Source organism: Helicoverpa armigera, chromosome 30 (genome assembly GCF_030705265.1).
Source record: "Helicoverpa armigera isolate CAAS_96S chromosome 30, ASM3070526v1, whole genome shotgun sequence".
In the NCBI taxonomy this organism is placed as follows: domain Eukaryota; kingdom Metazoa; phylum Arthropoda; class Insecta; order Lepidoptera; family Noctuidae; genus Helicoverpa; species Helicoverpa armigera.
In genome coordinates, this window is record NC_087149.1 from 1,175,401 (window position 1) to 1,197,291 (window position 21,891).

At 38.0% G+C, this 21,891-nt stretch overlaps 2 protein-coding genes and 2 long non-coding RNA genes across 6 annotated transcripts; 1 reads left to right on the forward strand and 3 right to left on the reverse strand.

The window, feature by feature from the left end:
• Window positions 1-1,365: 1,365 nt before the first annotated feature.
• LOC110383267 (uncharacterized) lies at window positions 1,366-5,817 on the reverse strand. Its single transcript, XR_002430044.3, has 6 exons — window positions 5,581-5,817; window positions 5,030-5,062; window positions 4,690-4,704; window positions 3,217-3,360; window positions 2,294-2,415; window positions 1,366-1,749 (listed from the first exon to the last, which is right to left on the reverse strand). It is a non-coding gene; the product is annotated as an uncharacterized LOC110383267 (long non-coding RNA).
• A 981-nt stretch (window positions 5,818-6,798) lies between these two features.
• Window positions 6,799-11,624, reverse strand: LOC110383270 (tetratricopeptide repeat protein 1). The gene is made up of 4 exons (XM_049848260.2): window positions 11,315-11,624; window positions 9,514-9,756; window positions 8,246-8,402; window positions 6,799-7,130 (listed from the first exon to the last, which is right to left on the reverse strand). The coding sequence occupies exons 1-4, from the start codon at window positions 11,487-11,489 to the stop codon at window positions 6,851-6,853; spliced, it is 855 nt and encodes a 284-aa protein (XP_049704217.2). The 5' UTR covers window positions 11,490-11,624; the 3' UTR covers window positions 6,799-6,850.
• A 629-nt stretch (window positions 11,625-12,253) lies between these two features.
• LOC110383149 (adrenodoxin) lies at window positions 12,254-21,526 on the forward strand. Of its 3 annotated transcripts, none has more exons than XM_021343893.3 (4): window positions 12,254-12,411; window positions 12,500-12,700; window positions 15,747-15,926; window positions 20,198-21,526. In XM_021343893.3, exons 2-4 carry the CDS (start codon window positions 12,561-12,563, stop codon window positions 20,352-20,354), a joined length of 477 nt encoding a protein of 158 aa, XP_021199568.3. In that variant the 5' UTR covers window positions 12,254-12,411; window positions 12,500-12,560; the 3' UTR covers window positions 20,355-21,526. The 3 variants fall into 3 exon arrangements, with proteins under 3 accessions (XP_021199568.3, XP_021199567.3, XP_063898968.1); XM_021343892.3 differs by having other exon boundaries at window positions 12,259-12,416; XM_064042898.1 differs by lacking the exon at window positions 12,254-12,411 and having other exon boundaries at window positions 12,423-12,700.
• LOC135119150 (uncharacterized) lies at window positions 16,316-17,493 on the reverse strand. The gene is made up of 2 exons (XR_010278008.1): window positions 17,140-17,493; window positions 16,316-16,825 (listed from the first exon to the last, which is right to left on the reverse strand). It is a non-coding gene; the product is annotated as an uncharacterized LOC135119150 (long non-coding RNA).
• Window positions 21,527-21,891: the final 365 nt, after the last annotated feature.

Genomic DNA, 21,891 nt, shown 5'->3' on the forward strand with positions numbered 1-21,891 from the left:
TCCCACGGGAACATGTTAATTCTGCGTCAACGCAAAGCAACTCATGCGTTAGCAAGCAAAAAGCGATTCTTTTGGCGATACAATCACGTCGTCTTGATCAAATGCATGAACGTCGTCTTGAACGTCGCATTGGCGGTAAATTTATGTTGCGGAGTAACATCACTCGTATATATAAAGCCAAATGTCGTCGAAATAATTTAAAATGGTACTTACATATACATAGTCTTCTACATCTACAACATTTTCGTTAAATAAAAACAGCTAAAAAGTTATAAATAAAAGAATTATTATTAAAAAAACAAAATACCCGACTGCACACTAAAAAAAGAGTAAAACAAGCCCCACAATAATATTGATCAATACAACTTTACTGAATATAATTTATAAATATTGATGGAAAGCATCGCAGGCGGGGACCGCCACCAACGAAAATTCTGCTAAATGGTGCACAACCGAAATGACTATAAATAAGCCTCTGTTGGTCCCCGCCTGCGATGCTTTCCATCAATATTTATAAATTATATTCAGTAAAGTTGTATTGATCAATATTATTGTGGGGCTTGTTTTACTCTTTTTTTAGTGTGCAGTCGGGTATTTTGTTTTTTTAATAATAATTCTTTTTTTATAAAATAGGTAGTCTTAATTCCACTCTTGCAAACAAACCAAAGAAAAACAATTTTTTGTGAGCGTAGCGGGAATCGTTATTGTACGAGGTACCGTGTATCGTTAGGGCACGGCACAAACGGCTGAATGGATTTTGATGAAACTTTTACATGTTACATCAGAATAACATGAGGTAAATTTTTTATAAATCTAATAGGCCTGCCCACGCTGCGTCTTTCGGGTTGTGGTCGCCACACAAGAATTTTTCTGCCCCCATATGCCTATGCAGAAGCAGCAGTCCAGCAGTGGATGTCTTTTAGCTGACAGTCAGAAGCCAGTCTAACCAAGGGGTATCGGGTTGTCCTGGTAACTGGGTTGAGGAGGTCAGATAGGCAGTCACTCCTTATAAAACACTGGTACTCAACTGAAACCGGTTAGACTGGAAGCCGACCCCAACATAGTTGGGAAAAAGGCTTGGGAGATGTGTTGGCTACGGGACGCGGGCGGAAGTTGGGTAGAATAAAATAAACTCCACTTTTGCTTAAAACAACTGTTTACTATGAAAATTCATAACAACCAGTTGTTTTAAGAAAACTGACGTTTTTCTTACAGTCCAAGTTCACTGATGTTGTCGGCAATTTGGGCCCTAGAGTACCCTCACACTACAAACTTTTAGTCGACTGACAGGGCTCACAAATCAGTATGAAGATGAATGGTAGTACGCACATTACAGAGACCAGGTATTGAACTGGTACTAGGAAGACTGAAAACTTTGACTGGAATCAGGATTTTCTTCAAAAATTAGTTTTTGTCTATCATTGTGTCAACTGTCGTCTGACTTTTTAGTCTTCAGTATGCGGGTATTGTAAGGCGAAGTTCACCGACAACAAAACGTCAGTTTCCCTTAAAACAACTGTTCCCTTAAAAAAAATAATCTGAAAAAAATATTTAAACAGTTGTTTTAGGAAAACTAACGTTTTTGCTATCAGTGAACTTGGACCTTAGGCGTAAATTATAAAATTAACTAAATAAAACAACTATTTAAATAAATTTCTCTTAATTTGAGTATTTTATAAACATATGGGAGTCACTAGCACAATTTCTCGAACACTTGGAATGGAGAGCAAATCACCAACAAGACAATACCTGAAATAATTAAAAAAAAAATAATACTAAGTCGTGGTGGCCCGGGTAACTGGATTGAGGAGGTCATATAAGACAGTCGCTCCTTGTAAAGCACTGGTACTCAGCTACATCCGGTTAGACTGGAAGCCGACCCCAACATAGTTGGGAAAAAGGCTCGGAGGATGAAAGTCGTGGCGGCCTAGTAGGTAAAGAACCAACCTCTCAAATATATGAGCGTGGTTCAATTCCAGGTCAGGCAACCAATGCAACTTTTCTAAGTTTGTATATACTTTCTGAGTATATCTTGGACTCCGAAAGTGCACTATAATGTAGATCCCAGCTGTCTGTAGCTTTGGCAGTCGTTAGGGGTGGTCACAAAATCCAGTACCTAAGTATCGGGTTGCCCGGGTAACTGGGTTGAGGAGGTCAGATAGGCAGTCATTCCTTGTAAAACACTGGTACTCAGCCGCATCCGGTTAGACTGGATTCGATCCCAATATAATTGGGAAAAGATGCATCCTTACTCCGTGGGAAAAGGCTAGGCAGATGATGTTAGAGAACTTACCAGCCACCAATATTGTATGTTTAGTTTATCGTGATGAGGATCTACGTCTGACGCGGTACCGACGATCGCACTTGCGGCAACGCTTGAATGCTCCTGAACGTGATCGGCAACGGTACATGTAGCTGGAAACAGGATGAAATTAGGGTCAAGCCTTCTAAACACACGAAAGTTTGACCTGTACGGTAGGGCTCCTCAAAGTGGGGTCAATGCTTAGAGGTCCGTTGCATGTGTATCAGGGGTCCTCAATAGGCCAGTCTGTACCTAGGGTGTAGATTATAAAGAAATTGTGTATTAAACTCAACGAGACGCATTGTAGTTGGCGTAGCTACGGAGGGTTTTTTTCATTTCCAAAAGTATTTTTTGACAGGACTTGTCTAAATAGTGAAAGTGTACCTATAACTGCAAAAAGTTTAATAAACCCTGTTATACGGGAGTACGGCTCCGAAAATACTGAACTGATTTGAAAAATTCTTTCACAGTTGGTAAGCTACACTCTTCCCGAGTAACATAGGCTATATTTAACCCGGGATACCCATGGCAGTAGTTCCCACGGGACGCGGGTAAAACCGAGATCAATCGCTAGTCTTCTTCTTATCTTCTTCTTCTTATATATAAAAATGGATTGCTGTTCGTTAGTCTTACTAAAACTTGAGAATGGCTGGACCGATTTGGCTTTTTTTGGTTTTAAAATGTTCGTAGAGGTCCAGGGAAGGTTTAAACGATACGAAGTTCGCGGGATCAGTTAGTACCTATTATTATACAAAATTCTTTAACTGTTGGAAAGCTACACTCTTCTCAAGCAACATAAGCTATAGATAGGCTATACTTTATCCCGCTATGGGCAGTAGTTCCCAAGGGACGCGACTACAACTGTGGTCAACAGCTAGTACTAAAAACTAGCATATATAGGTACTATACCATACCGTGATTTTCGTCCGCACGAAGACTTTCTTCTGCGTGGACAGCGGCGTTTGCGTTTGGGCTTACAACAAGGCTTTCTCACACTATACCGTCGATCGCATGGCCGACAACGCTTAAATCGCCCGCGTTTCGTTCGACACCGCGTGCTAAACAAAATTACAAGTTCAGGCTACATTTCAGCCGCGTATACGGCCGAAAATATGTGATAATTTGAGAGGCGTTTTTACGCGCAGTTATTTGCGCGACTGTGAAATCAGCCTAAAGGCTTGGCATGGCACAAATGAACAGTACGACAGGGGCTCGATTCTGCTAATTCCATAATTTGGAATTGGATATCAATTGAATCTCGATAGCAGTTTTAACCTTATATGCTTCAATCGTAATATTTACACCGCCCCGCGCCTCACTTCATTCCACCAAAGGGACCCAATAAATCACTTCTGTGCAGGTGAAGGTCAGCGCTCAAGATTCGTGCCGATGATTATATAGGTATCGCTTAAGTAAAATTAGGAGAATTGAGCCTCAGCTCTTAAAGTTACAAAATGTCTTAGGCCGGCAACACACGGACCGCTTGAAGCAGCCAAGAGGCGATAGCTTCAAGCTACAACTGCACAATGAACTGCAGAGTTTTATGGACGAACATACACGAATTGCTCGAGCAGTTGCAACGATTCCGGCGGTCGACAGCTTGAAGCTGTCGCCCGTGACTGCTTCAAACGGTCCGTCCGTATTGCCGGCCTAATATAGGTCTATCTCATATAGGTAAATATGAAGGGTCAAATTCGAATGCTTGGAGCTTCACCTGCGTGCCATGCTGTTTATGTGTCATAATCTTTAGGCTGACTTTATAAAAAGGCATTGTAAAAAACCTATCTCTTTTTAAAAAATGGTGTGAATAAAACTGGATGAAAACTATTTACAGATTAGTTTATATCACAAAGTAATGAAAGATTTGAGGACGCTAGGTACATATCATATAGGTATGTATATGAAACGAATTAAGTGTTTTTTTTATTAAATACTTTTCTATTAGGTCGCAGGCCGACGTATGTAACTATGTAATGGAATCTAAGGTAACCAATTTAACCATCTTACAAGGATCGTAGCGTCATGAAAATTGACAGCTGTATGTAATTCTGATGGCAATACAATAATATGGTTCTGTAGAACTGATCTGATGATGGAGCCGGATGATATGAACTGGAACTGTTTTTTTTGCATTTCTAAACGCGCGTTTTCTAGTGCTTTCCAAACTAATAATTTACTAATAATGTTTGTGACGAATTAGGCGCTCCCTAGACGGACAAATTAATTGCGCAATATTACGACATTCTGCCAATTAGGTATAAATTCAGGATTCATATTCAAGGTTGCGCAATGATTTGTAGCCGTAAATATTTTAATTGCGAAATATGTTCTTGTAATGTTGCGCAATATTATTGTACGTCTAGGAGCCGCCTTTTAGAATTACTTACGTCCTGCACGATCTGCTGCAAAATTGAAAAATAAAACAAATTAGTAATTCTCTTCACGTGTTTTAATAGTGCCCTAGTACAGAAACATAATAAATAGAAAATATTTTTTTGTTTGTACTCCGAAAGCTCCGAAAGTAGGTACCTACTGAAACGATTTGAAAAATTCTTTCACTGTTGGAAAGCTACACTATTCCCGAGTAACATAGGCTATATTTTATCCCGGTACGGGCAGTAGTTCCCACGGGACGCGGGTGAAACCGCGGGAAAACGGCTTGACAATAATATTAAAAACTAAGTATTTTTTGGAGATATCAATTAATATCATTAATTATATCCTTACCTCCGTTTTCGTTTACATGGTGCCATAATCTGTCTGAAAAGTAAATATTATTTTAAAGTACCTGCACCTATTATTAACAAAACAAAGAACGTAGTCTGTCTATCTACTTACATCTGGCAACATTGATGCACTTTACCTAACATAGATATGTTTTATTTATAATGGAAAAACTCAAAACTACTGGACCGATTCGAAAAATTATTTCACTGTCGGAAAGCTACACTCTTTCCGAGTAACAAAGGCTATTTTATTCTATCTAGAAGTTCCCATAGCCATGCGTAGCGGTGTAGCCATATAAAAAAATCCATTTTCCCCCCAATATAAATTTTAAAGGGATTAATGATGCATATTTAAAAGGATGCTCTGCTGCAGTTTAGGCCATCATCACATGAGAATTCTTTATACACTGCACATGTCATGAACTGTCACTGAACACAGAAATCTCGCCCCTTGCCAAACGGAATGTCAACAGTCGAAATATCCACAAATATACGTCTAAAAGACTCCGTTTTTTTTCCAAATCACTTATATAAAGGTCTACCAAGACTTACCAAGTGTTGCGAAAAGTTTATCTCATTTGGAACAAAGAATTTGTATATCATACAGCCACCGGATTTAAAACATAAAACTAATTTGATTATTTCTTACATAAAGTATTTTGATTGGAAAATATAAAATCAGTGTACAAAAATGGCATTTAAACTATTTAATTCAACATAGAAAATTTCCTAAAAATTTCTTTAAAACCGCACATTCTATATTTGAAAAGTCTTTGACAGTTGGTATTCAACTGTCAGGGTACTCAGGGTGAGAAGTCTATGGAAAATAAAGAAGGTTATTTACCCAAGAAGGCGGGAAGAAAGGAGACTGGTCTATATTACAGAGACACCAATTTGTTACAACTTAAGCCTCGTTGGAAGGGCACCGAGTCCTCGTCGAGGCTTTAGGCGGCGGCGACCTCTCGCATCCGGCCCTGGTTCAGGCCATGGTCCGGGGCGAGAGGGAATGGGATGCCGTCGCCTCCTTCTGCGAAGCGGTCATGCTCGAGGAGGAAGCCGAACGCCAGAGAGTTCGCACCTCTCATCCCGGCCGCCGCGATGGACCAGGTAGACACCACGGGCGCCGGGTGTCGCGAGATGACTCCCGGCCACCGTAGGCGTGGGTCTGTGGGCCGTGAGTTCGGGTGGCTCATCGTCCCTCTGTCTACTTAGACGACAGACCCGGGTCGACGGCGCGGTTTGATCCACGCGCTCCTCAAAGAGATGTCATGGACCCCAGCGGGGCCCAGTGGGGCCAAGGCCTGCCGGGGCTGCAGGTTGTTCGAAAGAGATACCGCGACCCTGGCACATAAAAGGCCTACAACGGAACACGACAGTTTTTAGTCAGTAAGAGTCTGACACTTCCTCACCGCTGCTAACCCACAGCGTGAGGGGATTTTTGACGTCGTTAAAAAAAAGACAGCCTCGTTGGTCTAGTAGTCGTGGTTCGATTCCCTCTTCTCTTCTCTGTCGATTCGCTCTTAGTAGAGCGGTCGTCACGTTGAAGCGTTCACCGAAAGCACTTTGTGGATTTCAATAATAATAAACTTTCATAAAGCCCTTGTCCCATCGCGCTATGAGAGTGAAGGAATAGTGAGTGCACCGCAGTCCAATCAAATGCTTGCGCACTATAATATATGTCCTGCGCAGCTGACTTATCTTGTATGAGAACAGCCGCCGTAGCCGATAATCAGCTAGAACAACATCATACTTAAAATAAAACAACAAAACTCCTCATAAATATTTTATAATAACATTATTATCACAATTTGCTTAAAATAAATCATTGTTTGAAATTAATTTTGTAGCCCTTCGATACCGGGTCTTGCTCCATTTGAAAATTTTCCGTGGACAGACCGAATGGTTTTAGAATCATATTGCCTAAATCTTTGAGTTTTCCTAACATTTCGGTTTTGAGTTTTTCGTTTTTTTCCTCTATTAATGGGGGAAGACGGATGGTAGCCTGCCTAGCCTCCTTATGATCTGGATCTAATTCTAAGATCTTTTTGAAATCTGCTAGTGCCTCATCGAATTTTTCTGTCGCCTCGTATGATTGAGCTCTCCTGAAAAGAAAAAGATGAATTAATAAAAACCGGACAAGTGCGAGTCGGACTCGCGCACAAAGGGTTCCGTACCAGAGCAAAAATTAGAAAAAAATCAGGTTTGTTGTATAGGAACTCCCAAAATATTTATTTTATTCTAGTATTTGTTATTAGCGGCAACAGAAATACATCATCTGTGAAAATGTTAACTCTCTAACTATCACGGTTTATGAGATACAGCCTGGTGACAGACGGACGGACGGACAGAGGAGCGAAAACAATAGGGTCCCGTTTTACCCTTTGGGTACGGAACCCTAAAAAAGTAATTAGTCCGTCAAAAGACGGACCCTAACCCTAAAATTATGGACAAGTATTTTTTTTTTCTCTTACGGGTAGTCAGAAGCCACTAAGTCTGACACCAGTCTAGCCCAGTTACTGGGTTGAGGAGGTCTGATAGGAAGCCGACCCCAACATAGTTGGCTAGGGAGATGATGATGATTTTTTCTTTTTTCTCACAAACAAATAACAACGAACATACAACATGATTGAATTTTGTGTTACGTCACTTCTAAGTACAAAGACGTGACGTCACGAGCCCCCACTCCCAACCTTTGTTGCGTTATATTTTAGTAAATATAGAATTTTTGTTATAATAAAAAATACACATTCAAAATGCATCAGTCGTTACTGGTAGTCAGAAACCAGTAAGTCTGACAACCAGTCTTATCAAGGGGTTGCCCGGGTAACTGAGTTGAGGAGATCAGATAGGCTGTCGCTCCGTGTGACACACATAATATATCAGCTGCATTCTACTAGCCTGGGAGACAACCCCAACATAGTTGGGAAAAGGCTCGGGAGATGATGGCTTACGCTATCAAATTCTAATTTTATCAAGATCTGTTTTATTCACCAGAGAAAATTTTAAATAAGTAATAAAAACTTCTTCTTCTTCCGAACCTTTTTTCCCAACTATGTTGGGGTCGGCTTCCAGTCTCACCGGATGTACCTGAGTACCAGTGCTTTACAAGGAGCGACTGCCCTATCTGACCTCCTCAACCCAGTTACCCGGGTAACCCAATACCTGTTGATTAGACTGGTGTCAGACTTACTGGCAATAAGTAATAATAACTGCTTACCTGATATAAGCTTTTAGATATTTATCATCCAGTTCGATAGCTTTGGTGCAATCCTTGACGGCTTGAGCATATTTCTGTAACTTCATCCGCGCTGCACTCCTGTTGCAGTATAATATTGAACGCTGCTGAGAAAACTGCAGGGGGCATGTTCGTAATCCTGGAATGTAGAAAAAGTACCTATAAGTAAAATATTCTCTGACTTGGGTGCGAGTGCGGGGCTGCCGTGCAGACGATGTCCCACCTTATCGCATGTCCACTGTGCCCTGAAACCTGCTCGCGGGAGGACTTAATGAGCGCATCCGGCCGTGCTCTCGCTGTGGCGGCATATTGGGCTGACATAGTGTAGTCTCAATATATGACATGTCATCTACACGAAAGAAGAAGAAGAAGTAAAATATTCGTTAAGAAATACCCGCGTCTTAAGGGAAGGTCTTCCCGCACACAGAAAAGAAGTAGACTTTACATAAGCTATGTTACTGTCAAGTTTCCTCAATCAATTTCTGTTCAGCCGTATGTGCTGGAGGAAGAACAAACAGATTTACAGACTTTCGAGTTTATAATATTTTTATACTTTTTTTAAACCAGTTAGTAGGTGAAAACTTTTTGTGAATAGCATGTATTGAAACGTGCAGATTCAAATCTATGACGGGGAATTCCCGAATCATGTTTCTTGCGTTAAATTGCAAGTCTATATTTTAACTGAGATATTTCCTTAGAAATATTATCACTATAGCAAGCACTAAAGTCTGTCAAGTCTTGCCTGTTTTTTGTAAATAAATTCATAGAAATTTAGCAAAATCAATTAGAAAATTATTTGCAATCTGTCTTCATGACGTAAAATACTCTAACTGCGGATTTCAATATCCGATCTATTCGTTTTTTACGATCAGAGACTGTCTTTTGACACAAGCTTCATATCAACTACTAGCCGTTTTCCCGCGGTTTCACCCGCGTCCCGTGGGAACTACTGCACGTACCGGGATAAAATATAGCCTATGTTACTCAGGAAGAGTGTTACTTTCCAGCAGTGAGAGAATTTTTTATTTTTTTTATTTAAAGATGAAACAAGTAAACACAGGTACAGAATTTAAAAAATCGGTCCAGTAGTTTTTGAATACAAACAAACCAACAAAAATACAATTTTTTTTTGTTTATTTTATCATAATATATTAGTATAGATGTAAAATTTCAATCTCTTATCCCAAAAACAACATACGGATTGGTTATTAAAATGGGCATTAGATAGAAAAAAGATAAAAGTCACCTACCTTCAGTATACTTCTCAATGCTCCTCTCATAATCACCGATCTTAAACGCTTCATTGCCACACTTCTTCAACTCTTCAGCTATAATCTTCCGTTCTTCCTTCTGGTCATCGGTGAGGTCCACTTCAGCATCCTTGAGAGAAGTCTCGTCTATATCTGTGTCGCTGTCTGCTTTGGCTCCATCGTCATCCTTGTAGTCTCGGTCCAGGTCCTGGTCTTCTATGGTGTCGGAATGTGTTGGTGTGTCTGGAAAATGAGTTACTTGATTGAATAAAAAATACTCAATCCTACTAATATTATAAACGCGAAAGTTTGTATGTATGGATGTATGGATGTTTGTTACTCTTTCACGCAAAAACTACTGAATGGATTTTAATGAAACTTTACAATAATATAGCTTATACATCAGAATAACACATAGGCTACAATTTGTAAACATATTGTTCGAAATACTAAACCTGCAGACGAAGTCGCGGGCACCAGCTAGTACTCAATAACTTTATTGCATACCATAATGTGTACAGGCTGGTGGGTAAAATTAAAAGAAACAATTACGGACCCTGTCAGGCACAGCAAAGTTAGTTTTTAGAGCAGAGGACGGAGAGCGCTTTTTAAACATAATAATATTGAATTAAATGTAGAAAATCTTATATTTAGATATTTGTGTATAAATAATAAAAGGGTCAAAGGCAGATTTTGGACTTGGCATATTAGGAGATCAGCCAGCTGTACAGGACATATTCCAGTGCACAAGCATTTGCTTGGACACCGGTGCAATTCCTTCACTCTCATAGCCTAATGACACCGGTGGATAGATCAGGTGCAGGACTAATATTAACATGCTTTCCCGTATTGGGGTCTATCAATCATGATTTTAGTATTAAAATTTAGAGTTTTAAATTGTTTTTAACTTAAAAAACCCAACTTTTAACCGCCTTCCAAAAGAGGAGGAAATTCTATATTCCTGAAATCAGATATTGAATGTTAAGTAGATGCAAATCTTTACCTATCAGGATTGAGGAAAATGCTACACTATGTGAAATATTAACAATGGTTTAAAATTTGACATCACTGTTGGTGCAAAGCTTACTATGCCGGACGGACCAAAAGTAGGTCCCAGGTTCTATTCTCAGTGTGGTCAAGATTTGTGAGATGACCATGTTTGTTGGCTTTGGTCTAGGTGTTATAATATATCTTTCTATATCGCACATTTGCAGGTTAATTTCGGTTATATGATTATAAATAGTAGGTCCTGGCTAACATTGAATATCCTTGGCAGTCATTACGGGTAGTCAGAAACCAGTAAGTCTGACACCGGTCTAACCAAAGGGTATCGGGTTGCCAGGGTAACTGGGTTGAGGGGGTCGTCAGATAGGGCAGTCACTCCTTGTAAAGCACTGGTACTCAGCTGAATCCGGTTAGACTGGAAGCCGACCCCAACATGTTTAGGAAAAGGCTAGACAAATGATGATCCGCACAACTTTGACTAAGCTGCAAGCTCTTACTTAATTTCTCAGAAACAAAAGAACTTTGAAAGGAGTTCCATTATTATAAACAAAGGTAATTAACCAAATTTTAAAAATGTGTCTTGCACAATTGCAATTTTTGTTACAATACTATAAGATAGCATTTTCCTTTATGATTCGTCCATCTTTTTACAATTATTATGGATACTGTATTTATAAACAAAGGGCCTAGTACTCTAGCACGTTTAATTAGTATGCTTATTAGCATCGAAAAATTATCATTTTCATTAACGACTACGCCCAAGTGATTATGTTATAAAAATGACGGAAAATATTACCGCTTGTGTGTGGTGCGTCCCCGGAAGCCTTAGGGAAGTCTTCAGCGCTCGTGCCAGGACTTATAACGAACTCTTCAACCGATTCCGTGGTATTTAGCGAAGTTTTTAAATCTTTTGTCAATTCATCTATAATTTCCTCGTTAGGTTGGCCCGTATTTTTTAACCTGTCCGACATTTTAAACTGTTGGGTTTATATTCTCGATGTTTCAGCGGAATTTAGTGGAAATATATTCGAGAAAAAAAGGAAAATTAGAAATTTCTAATTATTTTGACTTCACAGTACGATGCAATTTTGACAAGTATGTGCGGAAATTGCGTTCCAGTTTTCAGTTATGTTATCTTGAACTTTTCAAGTTTTTCTGGAATAGTCCGAAGCTAAATATTATAATATTATTATCGCGTAATGTGTGATTTTAATGCATTATTATGATAAATACAAGTCTTTTAGGATGTCACAAGAAGGTAAGAACTGTTTTAGTTAATAACAGAGTAATATAACTTAAGAATTTGTTTCTCGATTATATTTGTATTTTTTTTATTTATTACCTGTATTTAGATTTTTTGTTAAAGAACTAGCATTTTCAGAGTTTAGGGTATGGAACTCAACATTTTTACGTTTAGTTATTTATTCGGGATCTAACGAACTAGAAAATTCAAACTTTCCTGGAGGTCTATCTGAGATACTACAAAGTTACAAGTAGAACATTTTATAATATGATAAGTGCATAAGACCTATTTAATGCTTAATGATTGGGGTACAATAATAACGTTCTATCATTTTACTTATTCCTATTGCAATAACAAAACGTGACGCCAACGTGAAAACGTCAACGTCAGGTGAAAAGGTTTTTCATTACACTCAGCAACTACAGCCCTATTTTGTGCAGAAATGCAAAACAATCGTGTTGATAATTAAGTTTTCCTATTTTTAAAAGCCATTTATGATTTTAAATCACGTTGCGGAAGAGCATTTATTATTTAGACCAAAATACTTATGCTTGTTTGATAATTGTGTTGTTATCATTTTGAACAAACCAGGTGATTTGACATTCAGTTCAAAGTCAAACACGGAACGCATCTTGTGTAACCTAAAATTTGTAAGGTCAAGAATAAATTGTGAAATTATCATAATTTTATTAACATAAATCTGTTAGACGCTATCTCACTGAATTACTTAATACACAGGGGTGCGGTGCGGAGTGATTCAGCGTTTTAAAACCCTGCAGTGGCTTCGAAATAGGACAAAATGTTACGGAATTTTATGAAACATTTGTCAACGCGAAATCTACGTTGTTCGCTTAAGAACAACGCTGTAACATCGAATTTCGCGAACCGGAGGAGCATAGCGCCTTTATCGACGACCGAATTAGCGTTAAAAGATGAAAAGTAAGTCAATATTTATTGTAATTAGTCAATACCACGTCATATTTGTAATTTAGAATTTGTTCCGTTATTTGTTGATTTAACGTCAATATTTGTGAACAAATATTAGAAATACCTGGTCGTTTTGTACCTTTGCCAACTATTTCGTATATAGATATTCATATATCACTCCTATCATGTCTATTTAGCATTTTCTTAGCTAGTTTAAGTGTAGCTTCCTGTTTTACCTGTTGCTCCTTATCATAAACTTCAGTTTTCTTAAAACAACTTTTTACTATCAATTTTCACATTAAAATTACTAATTAAACAGTTGTCATTAGAAAATATGGATGTTTATGTTATCAGGGAACATGTTCTAGTGGGCCTAAGTGCCTATCAATAAATATAAAGTGTCTACTCCTACACCCTTTCATCATCATCATCTCAGCCATAGGACGTCCACTGCTGAACATAGGTCTCCCCTTTAAATCTCCACAGATACCTGTTGGAAGCGACCTTTACTGCTAGTTAATTTTAGGATTTCTCAATACCTAAGTACAGAAAAAACAATTTTGAAAAATCTAGATCCACAGATTCTTATCAATCATTCATTCTTAGATTAGATACTTAAGTTGAATCAAATTCAGCAATTTATTACATCATACCTATTGTTTAATTAACTTGAATTATTTAGTCATCAATCAATTTATTACATCATCTGTCTATCCTTTTCCCTAAGAAATATGTTGAGGTTTAAACAATCACCATAAATATAATGTTAGAAATATAAGTAGAAGTAGAGTACAAAATTACAAAGTTATTTTTTATTTTACAGAACTGGTTAAGTTTATTATCACTAAAAAAAAATATTTATTTGGTTATTTGCACCCTAAAACCTCTGAAACTACTGAGCCGATTTGAAAAATATTTCACTCTTAGAAAGCTACACTGTTCCCAAGTAACATAGGCTATGTTTTATCCTGGTACAGACAGTAGTTCCCACGGGATGCGGGTGAAACCGCGGTAAACCAGCTGTGTAATTATATATCAAAAGAAATACCTATATTTGAACAACGTTATTTACTTCTTACAATGTTATCTTTATAAGATACTAGCGAGCCACCCCAGTTTCGCACAGGATTACCAGTATTTCCCCACTATTTAATGGATGTTATTATACATATAAACCTTCCTCTTTAAACACTCTATCTGATAAAAAAACCGCATGAAAATCGGTTCCGTAGTTTTAAAGATTTAAGCATACAAAGGGACATAGGGACAGAAAGAGCGACTTTGTTTTATACTATGTAGTGAAAAACAAAATACCTATAGTTGAACCTATTGAAAATTTATATTATTATGTTAAAACAATGTATTTACTTCTTACAATGTTATCTTTAAGGTGTTGGTACTTAAAATAAATATTGAACGTTATTTATCAAGTTGAAGATAAAATTAAGATTATTATATTTGTAGAAAATACTCAAAGTGCACAAATACTCTTAAAGATTATAAAATATTATGTTATCTACATCCTGTAAGATAAACAATATATTGGCTATTTTTAACTGACTAAGTCTCAAGAAAACCTAAACATCAGATTTTCTCAAAAAAACTGTTTAATTTAAAAATTGTATGTATACATATGTTGTCAGTTACATTGGGTCTCAAAAAAGGATGTCCTCAGTTTGGATAGAAGCAGCCTATATTACTGCTAAGTCTCATCAAAATGTATCAACTGGATACTTTTTGCATTAAAGAGGAATAAACAGCCATACATACAAATTTTTGCATTTATAATATCAATAGTTTTTTTTTTATTACTAAGTATAGTAAGTTCAACTCAGTCGTGCGCGCGGCCATATGTGTGGGTAACCCGTGTACATATACAGTGACTTTGTGTGCGTGACAAGAGGTACAGTCGGGTACAATACAGTTATTTAGGGGTTGTATACGGGTGTTTAAAGAAAAACAGTTATTACGTAATTTAATGTTTATTTATTTATAATGATTATGAATCGCTACTTGAAAAATCAAATGATGAATTTTCGGATTCGCTCTCCAAGGTGAATTATAAATTCTGACTCCATGTCAAAATGTCTATAGTATTCTTCTTTTTTCTTTTGTACATGTCGACAAGTATTACCCGACATCCCTTCATCAATTTGACTTAAACGTTCATTTATGAGTTTCATTATTTTCGTCTTATTTTGGTCGACATTATGCGAAGCAATATAATTTTTTAAAATTCCCCACACATGTAGTTTACATTATTATACTAGATTATACCTCTTTTTACATTCTTAGTCCACACTTTTATTTATTGTGCGCGTACCTCGAGCTAGAAAATATGTAAGAAGTATTTAATTCATCTTAGATATTTCACCTTATTTATTTCTTAGATGCTGTCAATGTCAATTTGAAAAGACGTATGAGAAAATAATGAAAAGCTATATTTAATAATAAAAAGCTTTGAATGTTGTTTCATTTTTTTTGAAACGCTCCTTAATAATTTTTCCGTGAATAACTAGTATTTTCGTAAACGACTGTACCCATAACAAAAAGCGACAAGAACACGTCATGCTCGGACGACGTCACTGTCACACGAATGAAAGTTGTATATTTACAAGCCGACGCACACATAGGGCCGCGCGCAAATCTGAGTTGAACTATCTATAACTTCATTAACTTATATATTATACGCATGTAACAAAGTGTGTGCTAAGTATGAATGTAGATGGATGGAGAGGAAGAGGAAGACCTAAGAAAAGATGGATGGATTGCCTGAAAGATGACATGAATAGGAAGGGAGTGAGTGTCAGTATGACGAGTGACAAGGAAAATGGAAGAGGATGACATATTGCGCCGACCACAAATAAAATTAGGAACAGGGCAGGAGGAAGAACTTCATTAACTTGCTTAAAAAAAATAGGTTCTCACTTATACATGTATACGTATTTTTGTTCGCGATTATCTCACGTTTAAGCTGAACCAATTTTCATCCTGAATTGTCAGATTTTGCATAAGCTTTCAAGGCATTTTAATGAAGTTGGTTTTATTTTATTTTCAGAGTGAAAGTCACGTTCGTCTTATACGACGGCAAACGCTTAGAGACCGAAGCTAAGGTTGGGGACACACTACTGGATGTAGTTGTCAACAATGACCTGAATATCGAAGGTTATGGCGCGTGTGAGGGTACCCTTACATGCTCTACCTGTCATGTAGTGCTAAAACCTGATGACTATAATAGGTAAGTTGCACAGTGTAAAGAAAGATGAGCTGGAGATGCCGTAATGTAGCCGGGGCTGCGGGATTGTTCGCGCGAGTTACCGCGGCGCTGCACAGTGATTCACGTTCCATACAAAGGCGGCCATAAATACGAAACTCACAAATACTTTTAATTAATTTATTTTACACGTTGAAATATGTTAAGATAAGTGTAAATTATTAAAATTATAACATAACCACATTCATTTAACAAAAATATCATACTATTTAGGTGTAAAAATGACTCGCAGTAATTTTGTTTTAGACGATAAACCTAAAACATGTCATACTGCGACTTTTAATGAAAAATTTATATAAATAATGGTTATTTATATTAAAAACAACCAAAGGAATAAAATAAAACAGCAAAAATACATGAACAACCTTTTTTGCAAATACACACAAAACACAAAATATACCAGAATACATTCAAGCTCAAAAGTATTTACTACAAACAGATAACAAATCTAGAACATATTTTGATAGCACACCTTTTGTTTTTGACAGGGAACTTTCGTAAACCTGTTGGGAAGGGATCTGAATGAAGAAGTTGATGGTTCAACTTTGCCAGACTTCTGAGATAAATGTAACTCAATTCGCTCTACATCAATATTTTCAACTACATTCAGCCAATCTGAATATTTCTCTATAAATTTAGACCTACTACGATTTGATTTTGCCCAATAATGAGAAATTCGTTTACATACATTCATAATTTTATTACTTAAAGTCTCTAGTTTGATATTTATGATGTCATCCGAAAGGCACGATGTTTCGGTCAAAGTATTCAGGACATGTTGCATTTTTCATTTGGACTACCCTCTTTAGAGTGCCAAATGTCAAAAATAGTCGTCCTCGAAACAGAACATTTGAAAGCTTTACCTAAAACAACATGAAAGCTGAACTTAAAATATAAAGTTTTTTTCAATACTATGGACATGCATACTTTGACACTCCTTTAACCCAAGAAGGGGCAGAAAGATGCAGATGAAACTTATATGGTTTTATAAGAACATCCTCTTTATTCGAAAAACATTTGCCTCAAGTGCAGCACTGAGCAGCAAAAAGTTATAGGTCCAAATGAAATCAAAGTATACCAAACAAATCTACAAAAACGCTACCTTCAATAAAAAATAAAAAAAAATATTAAGCGCATTAAAAAAAAATAAAAAGTAGTTGATAATAGAAGTACATACCTTGGTCTTGGACCTCCATACTGTCACCATACGTAAACACTTGATTTGGAATAGTGACACTCAAAAACAAAGTGTTAAGTTTTGATGTCTCACACGTTGCGATAATTAGACTCGAGATGCGCTAACTTCCGATGCACAAAAGTGGTCAATAAGTTGACCTTATGACACGGGTATTTAGAGTTTTTGGAAGTTTCTTTACTTGTTAATCAGTTAGTAAGTAGATCTAATGGGGATAAGCCTATGACATTTTTCGATTTATGGCCTTAGAGTGAATCACTGTGCGCTGGTACATAAGGGGCTTTTTTTTTAACGACGTCAAAAATCATCAAATGATGTGGGTTGTGGGTTAGCAGCGGCGAGGGAGTGTCAGACTCTTACTGACTAAAACCCACCATTTTCCTTCTAAAAACCTTTATGTACCAGCGCCGCGGTAACTCGCGCGAACTATCCCGCAGTCCCGGCTGTCCGTTATGGCACCTCCGCTAGTCATTTTGTTCTCCAAGAGAGTTGAGAATTGGGTGTTATTACATTGATTGACGTTATGACGTCCACTGCTGATCGTAGGCCTCCCCCAACGACTGCCAAAATTGAATGATAACCGTCTAAAAATATACATATAACTACTGACTTCCTCTAGCAATATATTTTACAACTACATAGTCGTTTTCACGCGGTTTTACCCGCGTCCCGTGGGAACTACTGCCCGTACCGGGATCAAATATAGCCTATGTTACTCGGGAAGAGTGTAGCTTTCCAACAGTGAAAGATTTTTTAAAATCGGTTCAGTAGTTTTCAGTTTGTCCATTACAAACAAAAACTAGACATTTTTTTAAATACCGGAAACTGTATTCTAGCTTATTTGAAATTCAAAAAGATTTCCGAGTAGTCGGATTTATAGTTTGGAACAAAAAATACCGTATGGTATTATTAAGTCCTTTTTTTGTTCAACGGGACGAATTTTTGCTTGTAATAAATAATTATATGTAGAATCGTTTTTGTAAGTTTTTAAGGTTTTTATATCCTTATCTCACGTGACCCCATGTTATTTTTTTCGCGTTGTATAATGAAATATAGGTCTGTTTTTGTAAGTACATAGGTATTTAAGATTCTTCTAACTACACGTGACCCTACATATTTTAATACTAATAATACTACCTATGTCCCCCGTTGGGACTGTCTGTTCGCGAAATCGCGACAAACTCAAAAACTGATGACCGAATCTAAATGCAGTTTTCAACACATAAGTAAAAAAAGGATTCATCCTAGAGTTAATTTTGAAAGTAGGTAATCGTGAATACAAACTTCTTTATATACTTTCTATGCCGGTTTGATTTTGAAGATGTTTTCCTTCACCTTTTTATCAGCCATTGGTGTCTTAGATATTCTTAGAAAGTACATACAAACTTAGAAAAGTTGCATTGGTACTAGACATGGGCGCCGCGCCGGCGTCGCCACGCCGCGAAACCCCCGCGCGCCGCCGCCGCCGCCGACATTAGCTGCGCGGCGTGAGTTAGGTTAAGACGTGCCATTTTGTTCGCGATTGTTTAGGCAATATTCTTCTTCCTCCGAGCCTTTTTCCCAACCATGTTGGGGTCGGCTTCCAGTCTAACCGGATGTAACTGAGTACCAGTGCTTTACAAGAAGCGACTGCCTATCTGAATGAAACGGACACTTCAGTTTCTTTAAATATTAATAGTTCTTCATCAATTTTGAGTAAACTATCCAAAAAACATAGTGCTGTTGGTCATGGAATCGAAGATCATCCATTAGATCAAGAATGTTGGCAATATCTTGCTTCTGCTATTGGGGATCGACCCATTTCCAAAATGCGGACCTTCCATCATTTTGGAATGAGAAGAAGACAAAATTTCCATGGCTGTCTACATTTGCAAGGGCTCTGCTGCCCGCTACAAGTACTCCGAGCCATCATCATCTTCCTGCCCTATTCCCAAGTCATTTGGAGTCGGCGCAACATGTCTTTTTCTTCCATTCCTCTCTGTCAGACATACTTACATCCACTCCCTTCTGCTTCATGTCCTCTCTCAGGCAATCAATCCATCTTTTCCTCGGTCTACTCAACACACTCTTTGTGGCATGCGTTTCACACCGTCTCATCACATGCCCATACCACGACAAACGTTGACCTCTCATTTTTTCTGCCACTGACGCTACTTTCAGGCTTCCTCTGATATACTCATTCCTGACTTTGTCCATTCTGTTAACCCCACACATCCATCTCAACATTCTCATCTTTGCTACATGCACTCTATTCTCATCCTTCTTTTTCAATGCCCAACACTCTGATCCATACAGGACGACAGGTCTTCTGACGGATTTGTAAATTTTGCCCTTCAGTTTGAGGGGCATCCGTGGGTCATAAATAGTGCTAGTTACCTGTCGCCACTGCATCCATCCAGAATTGATCCGATGCATCACGTCCCTGTCTACCTCACCGTCACTTTGGACAAGTGAACCAAGGTACCGGAAGTGGGGGCAGACTGATAGGGGCATGCCGGCTAGGGTTATGGTCATGGGTCTTGATATACTCGCAACACAGACCCCTTGTTATGGAAGTGGCGTTTACAATAAAGTCAATAAAGGGCAAAGAAAAGTTACCTCCAAACATAAAATGGCACAGGTTGGAAAGGGCCGATTTGGCGGAAGAATTTAGGAATGCGGTGGTAGATAAGATGATTGAAATGGCAAATATGAATAAAAAGGAGTGTAAATGAGCGTTGGAGGGAAATGGCAATGACTATAAGGATGACAGCAAGAATAATTTTAGGAGAATCGAAAGGAATTGCAAATCTGTTAATTTTTGAAGTTTTTTTTATCATACATATATCTCATCCACGCCGCCGGCGTCACGCCGCCGCTGTGTCAAATTCATCAGCGCGCCGCCGCCGCAAAATTCTGGGGCGGCGCCCATGTCTAATTGGTACTTGCCTAACCAGGAATCGTACTCACACTCATACTTGAGAGGTTGGTTCTTTACCCACTATTCTACCACGACTTTCTACAGTATAATTATAGTAATAATTTTTCCTTATTTTTTCAGATTACCAGAAGAAGCCTGCGACGAGGAACGAGATATGTTAGACTTAGCATACGGTCTGACAGACACCTCGCGGCTCGGCTGTCAGATCACTCTAACCAAAGACATGGATGGTCTAGAAATTAAAGTACCAGAGACAATCAATGATGCTAGGAGTTGATAGCGTGTTTAAAACGGTGCTTGTAGTTTGGAAGTTGCGCGACAGTTGCGCGATTGTTGGGCAACTGTTGGGCGATTGTTGGGTAATAGTTGCTCATCAGATGACCTATGATAGTTTGTTGAGAGTTGCTCAAGAGTTGGGTATATGTTGTTTGATAGTTGGGCAATTGTTGCGCCATAGTGATAACTGTAAAAAATACTTCAATTGCAAGCACCAATAATTTACATTTGAAAAAATAACATAACAGTTATGCAAAATATTTCAGAGGACAAGTTAAACTGTTGGCCCCGGCTGTCATTGAACATCTTTGGCAGTCGTTACGGGTAGTCAGAAGCCAGTAAGTCTGACACCAGTCTTGACAAGGGGTGTTCGGTTGCCCGGGTAACTGGGTTGAGGAAATCAGATAGGCAGTCGCTCCATGTAGCACACTGGTACTCAGCTGCATCCGGTTAGACTGGAAGCCGACCCCAACATAGTTGGGAAAAGGCTATGCATGATGACTACTATACACCGCTATTTTTTAATTAGTGCACAAACTTAAAGGGCTCATTTAAAAAGTTCTTAGTATTATCTATGCAAAGTTTCAAAAACTAATATTCATAATCAGCAAAGTTATTAGCGATAAGTTATATCCAAAAATTTCACTCAATTCATGGAAACATTGTACAAGTTATTCCAGGTCATTCATAGTAGTATTCATTAATAATATTCTGTCGCTCTCGCATTCGCGTGCTCTCGCTCGAACTTGCCCCGCGTCCAACAGCTGATAACGAATGTAGGTAACTAAAACGCATAGATGCGTTACGATTAAAAACTAAGAAAAAGTAAAATAAAAGGTGTACGGAAAATAAACTTTTATTCAATTCAAACTTTTCCTTCATACTTTATTTGGGCTTAGGACCAACAAAATTACCAACTTTTTCAAAATGAATTATTAAGAAATTAGGTGACTAAATTAAAAGATTACGTGGTAAAAGAAATCAAATAAGTAAAGTTGTAAAACTTGTGAAAAAAAGTAATTTTGGCGTATTTAAAAAGTTTGAATCAGCTGATATTTACAATAATTGTTATGTCACCTTAGAATTTACGTACCTACTTATTTACAAAAAAACTTACAGATATTTTAGCTGTCCTTCAAAATGTCCACCACCATTTTCAATACAAACACGAGCACGTTTAATTAAATTGTTTTTTAATGATAAAAGTATGTCTCGTTTACTTTTACTTCGTCAAACGCGTCCAGTATGCGCTGTTTTAATTGTTCTACACTTGTAGGCTCACTAACGTACACTCGTCGTTTAATTTCACTCCACAAAAAGTCCAATGGCGTGAGATCAGGAGATCGTGGCGGCCATGCCACGGGCCGCCTCGACCGATCCACCGACTCCCGAACTGCTCGTTTAAGTACTCACGCACTGCGCTGTGGTAGTGCGGAGGCGCGCCGTCTTGCTGGAACCAGACATCTCTTAAATTGGCTAATGGAATCTCTTCCAGCATTTCAGACACCATATTCCGCAGCAAAGCTAAATAAGATTCG

Bases quoted from the DNA above. Each gene is read 5' to 3' on its own strand.
- LOC110383270 (XM_049848260.2), bottom strand. From the start codon at position 11,489: ATGTCGGACAGGTTAAAAAATACGGGCCAACCTAACGAGGAAATTATA. The intron at 9,757-11,314 runs GTAATATTTTCC...CTCATTTTCCAG, and splicing joins GGACGCACCACACACAAGCG to ACACACCAACACATTCCGAC. The intron at 8,403-9,513 runs GTAGGTGACTTT...TCTACATTCCAG, and splicing joins CATTGAGAAGTATACTGAAG to GATTACGAACATGCCCCCTG.
- LOC110383149 (XM_021343893.3), top strand. From the start codon at position 12,561: ATGTTACGGAATTTTATGAAACATTTGTCAACGCGAAATCTACGTTGT. The intron at 12,701-15,746 runs GTAAGTCAATAT...TTTTATTTTCAG, and splicing joins TTAGCGTTAAAAGATGAAAA to AGTGAAAGTCACGTTCGTCT. The intron at 15,927-20,197 runs GTAAGTTGCACA...TTATTTTTTCAG, and splicing joins AAACCTGATGACTATAATAG to ATTACCAGAAGAAGCCTGCG.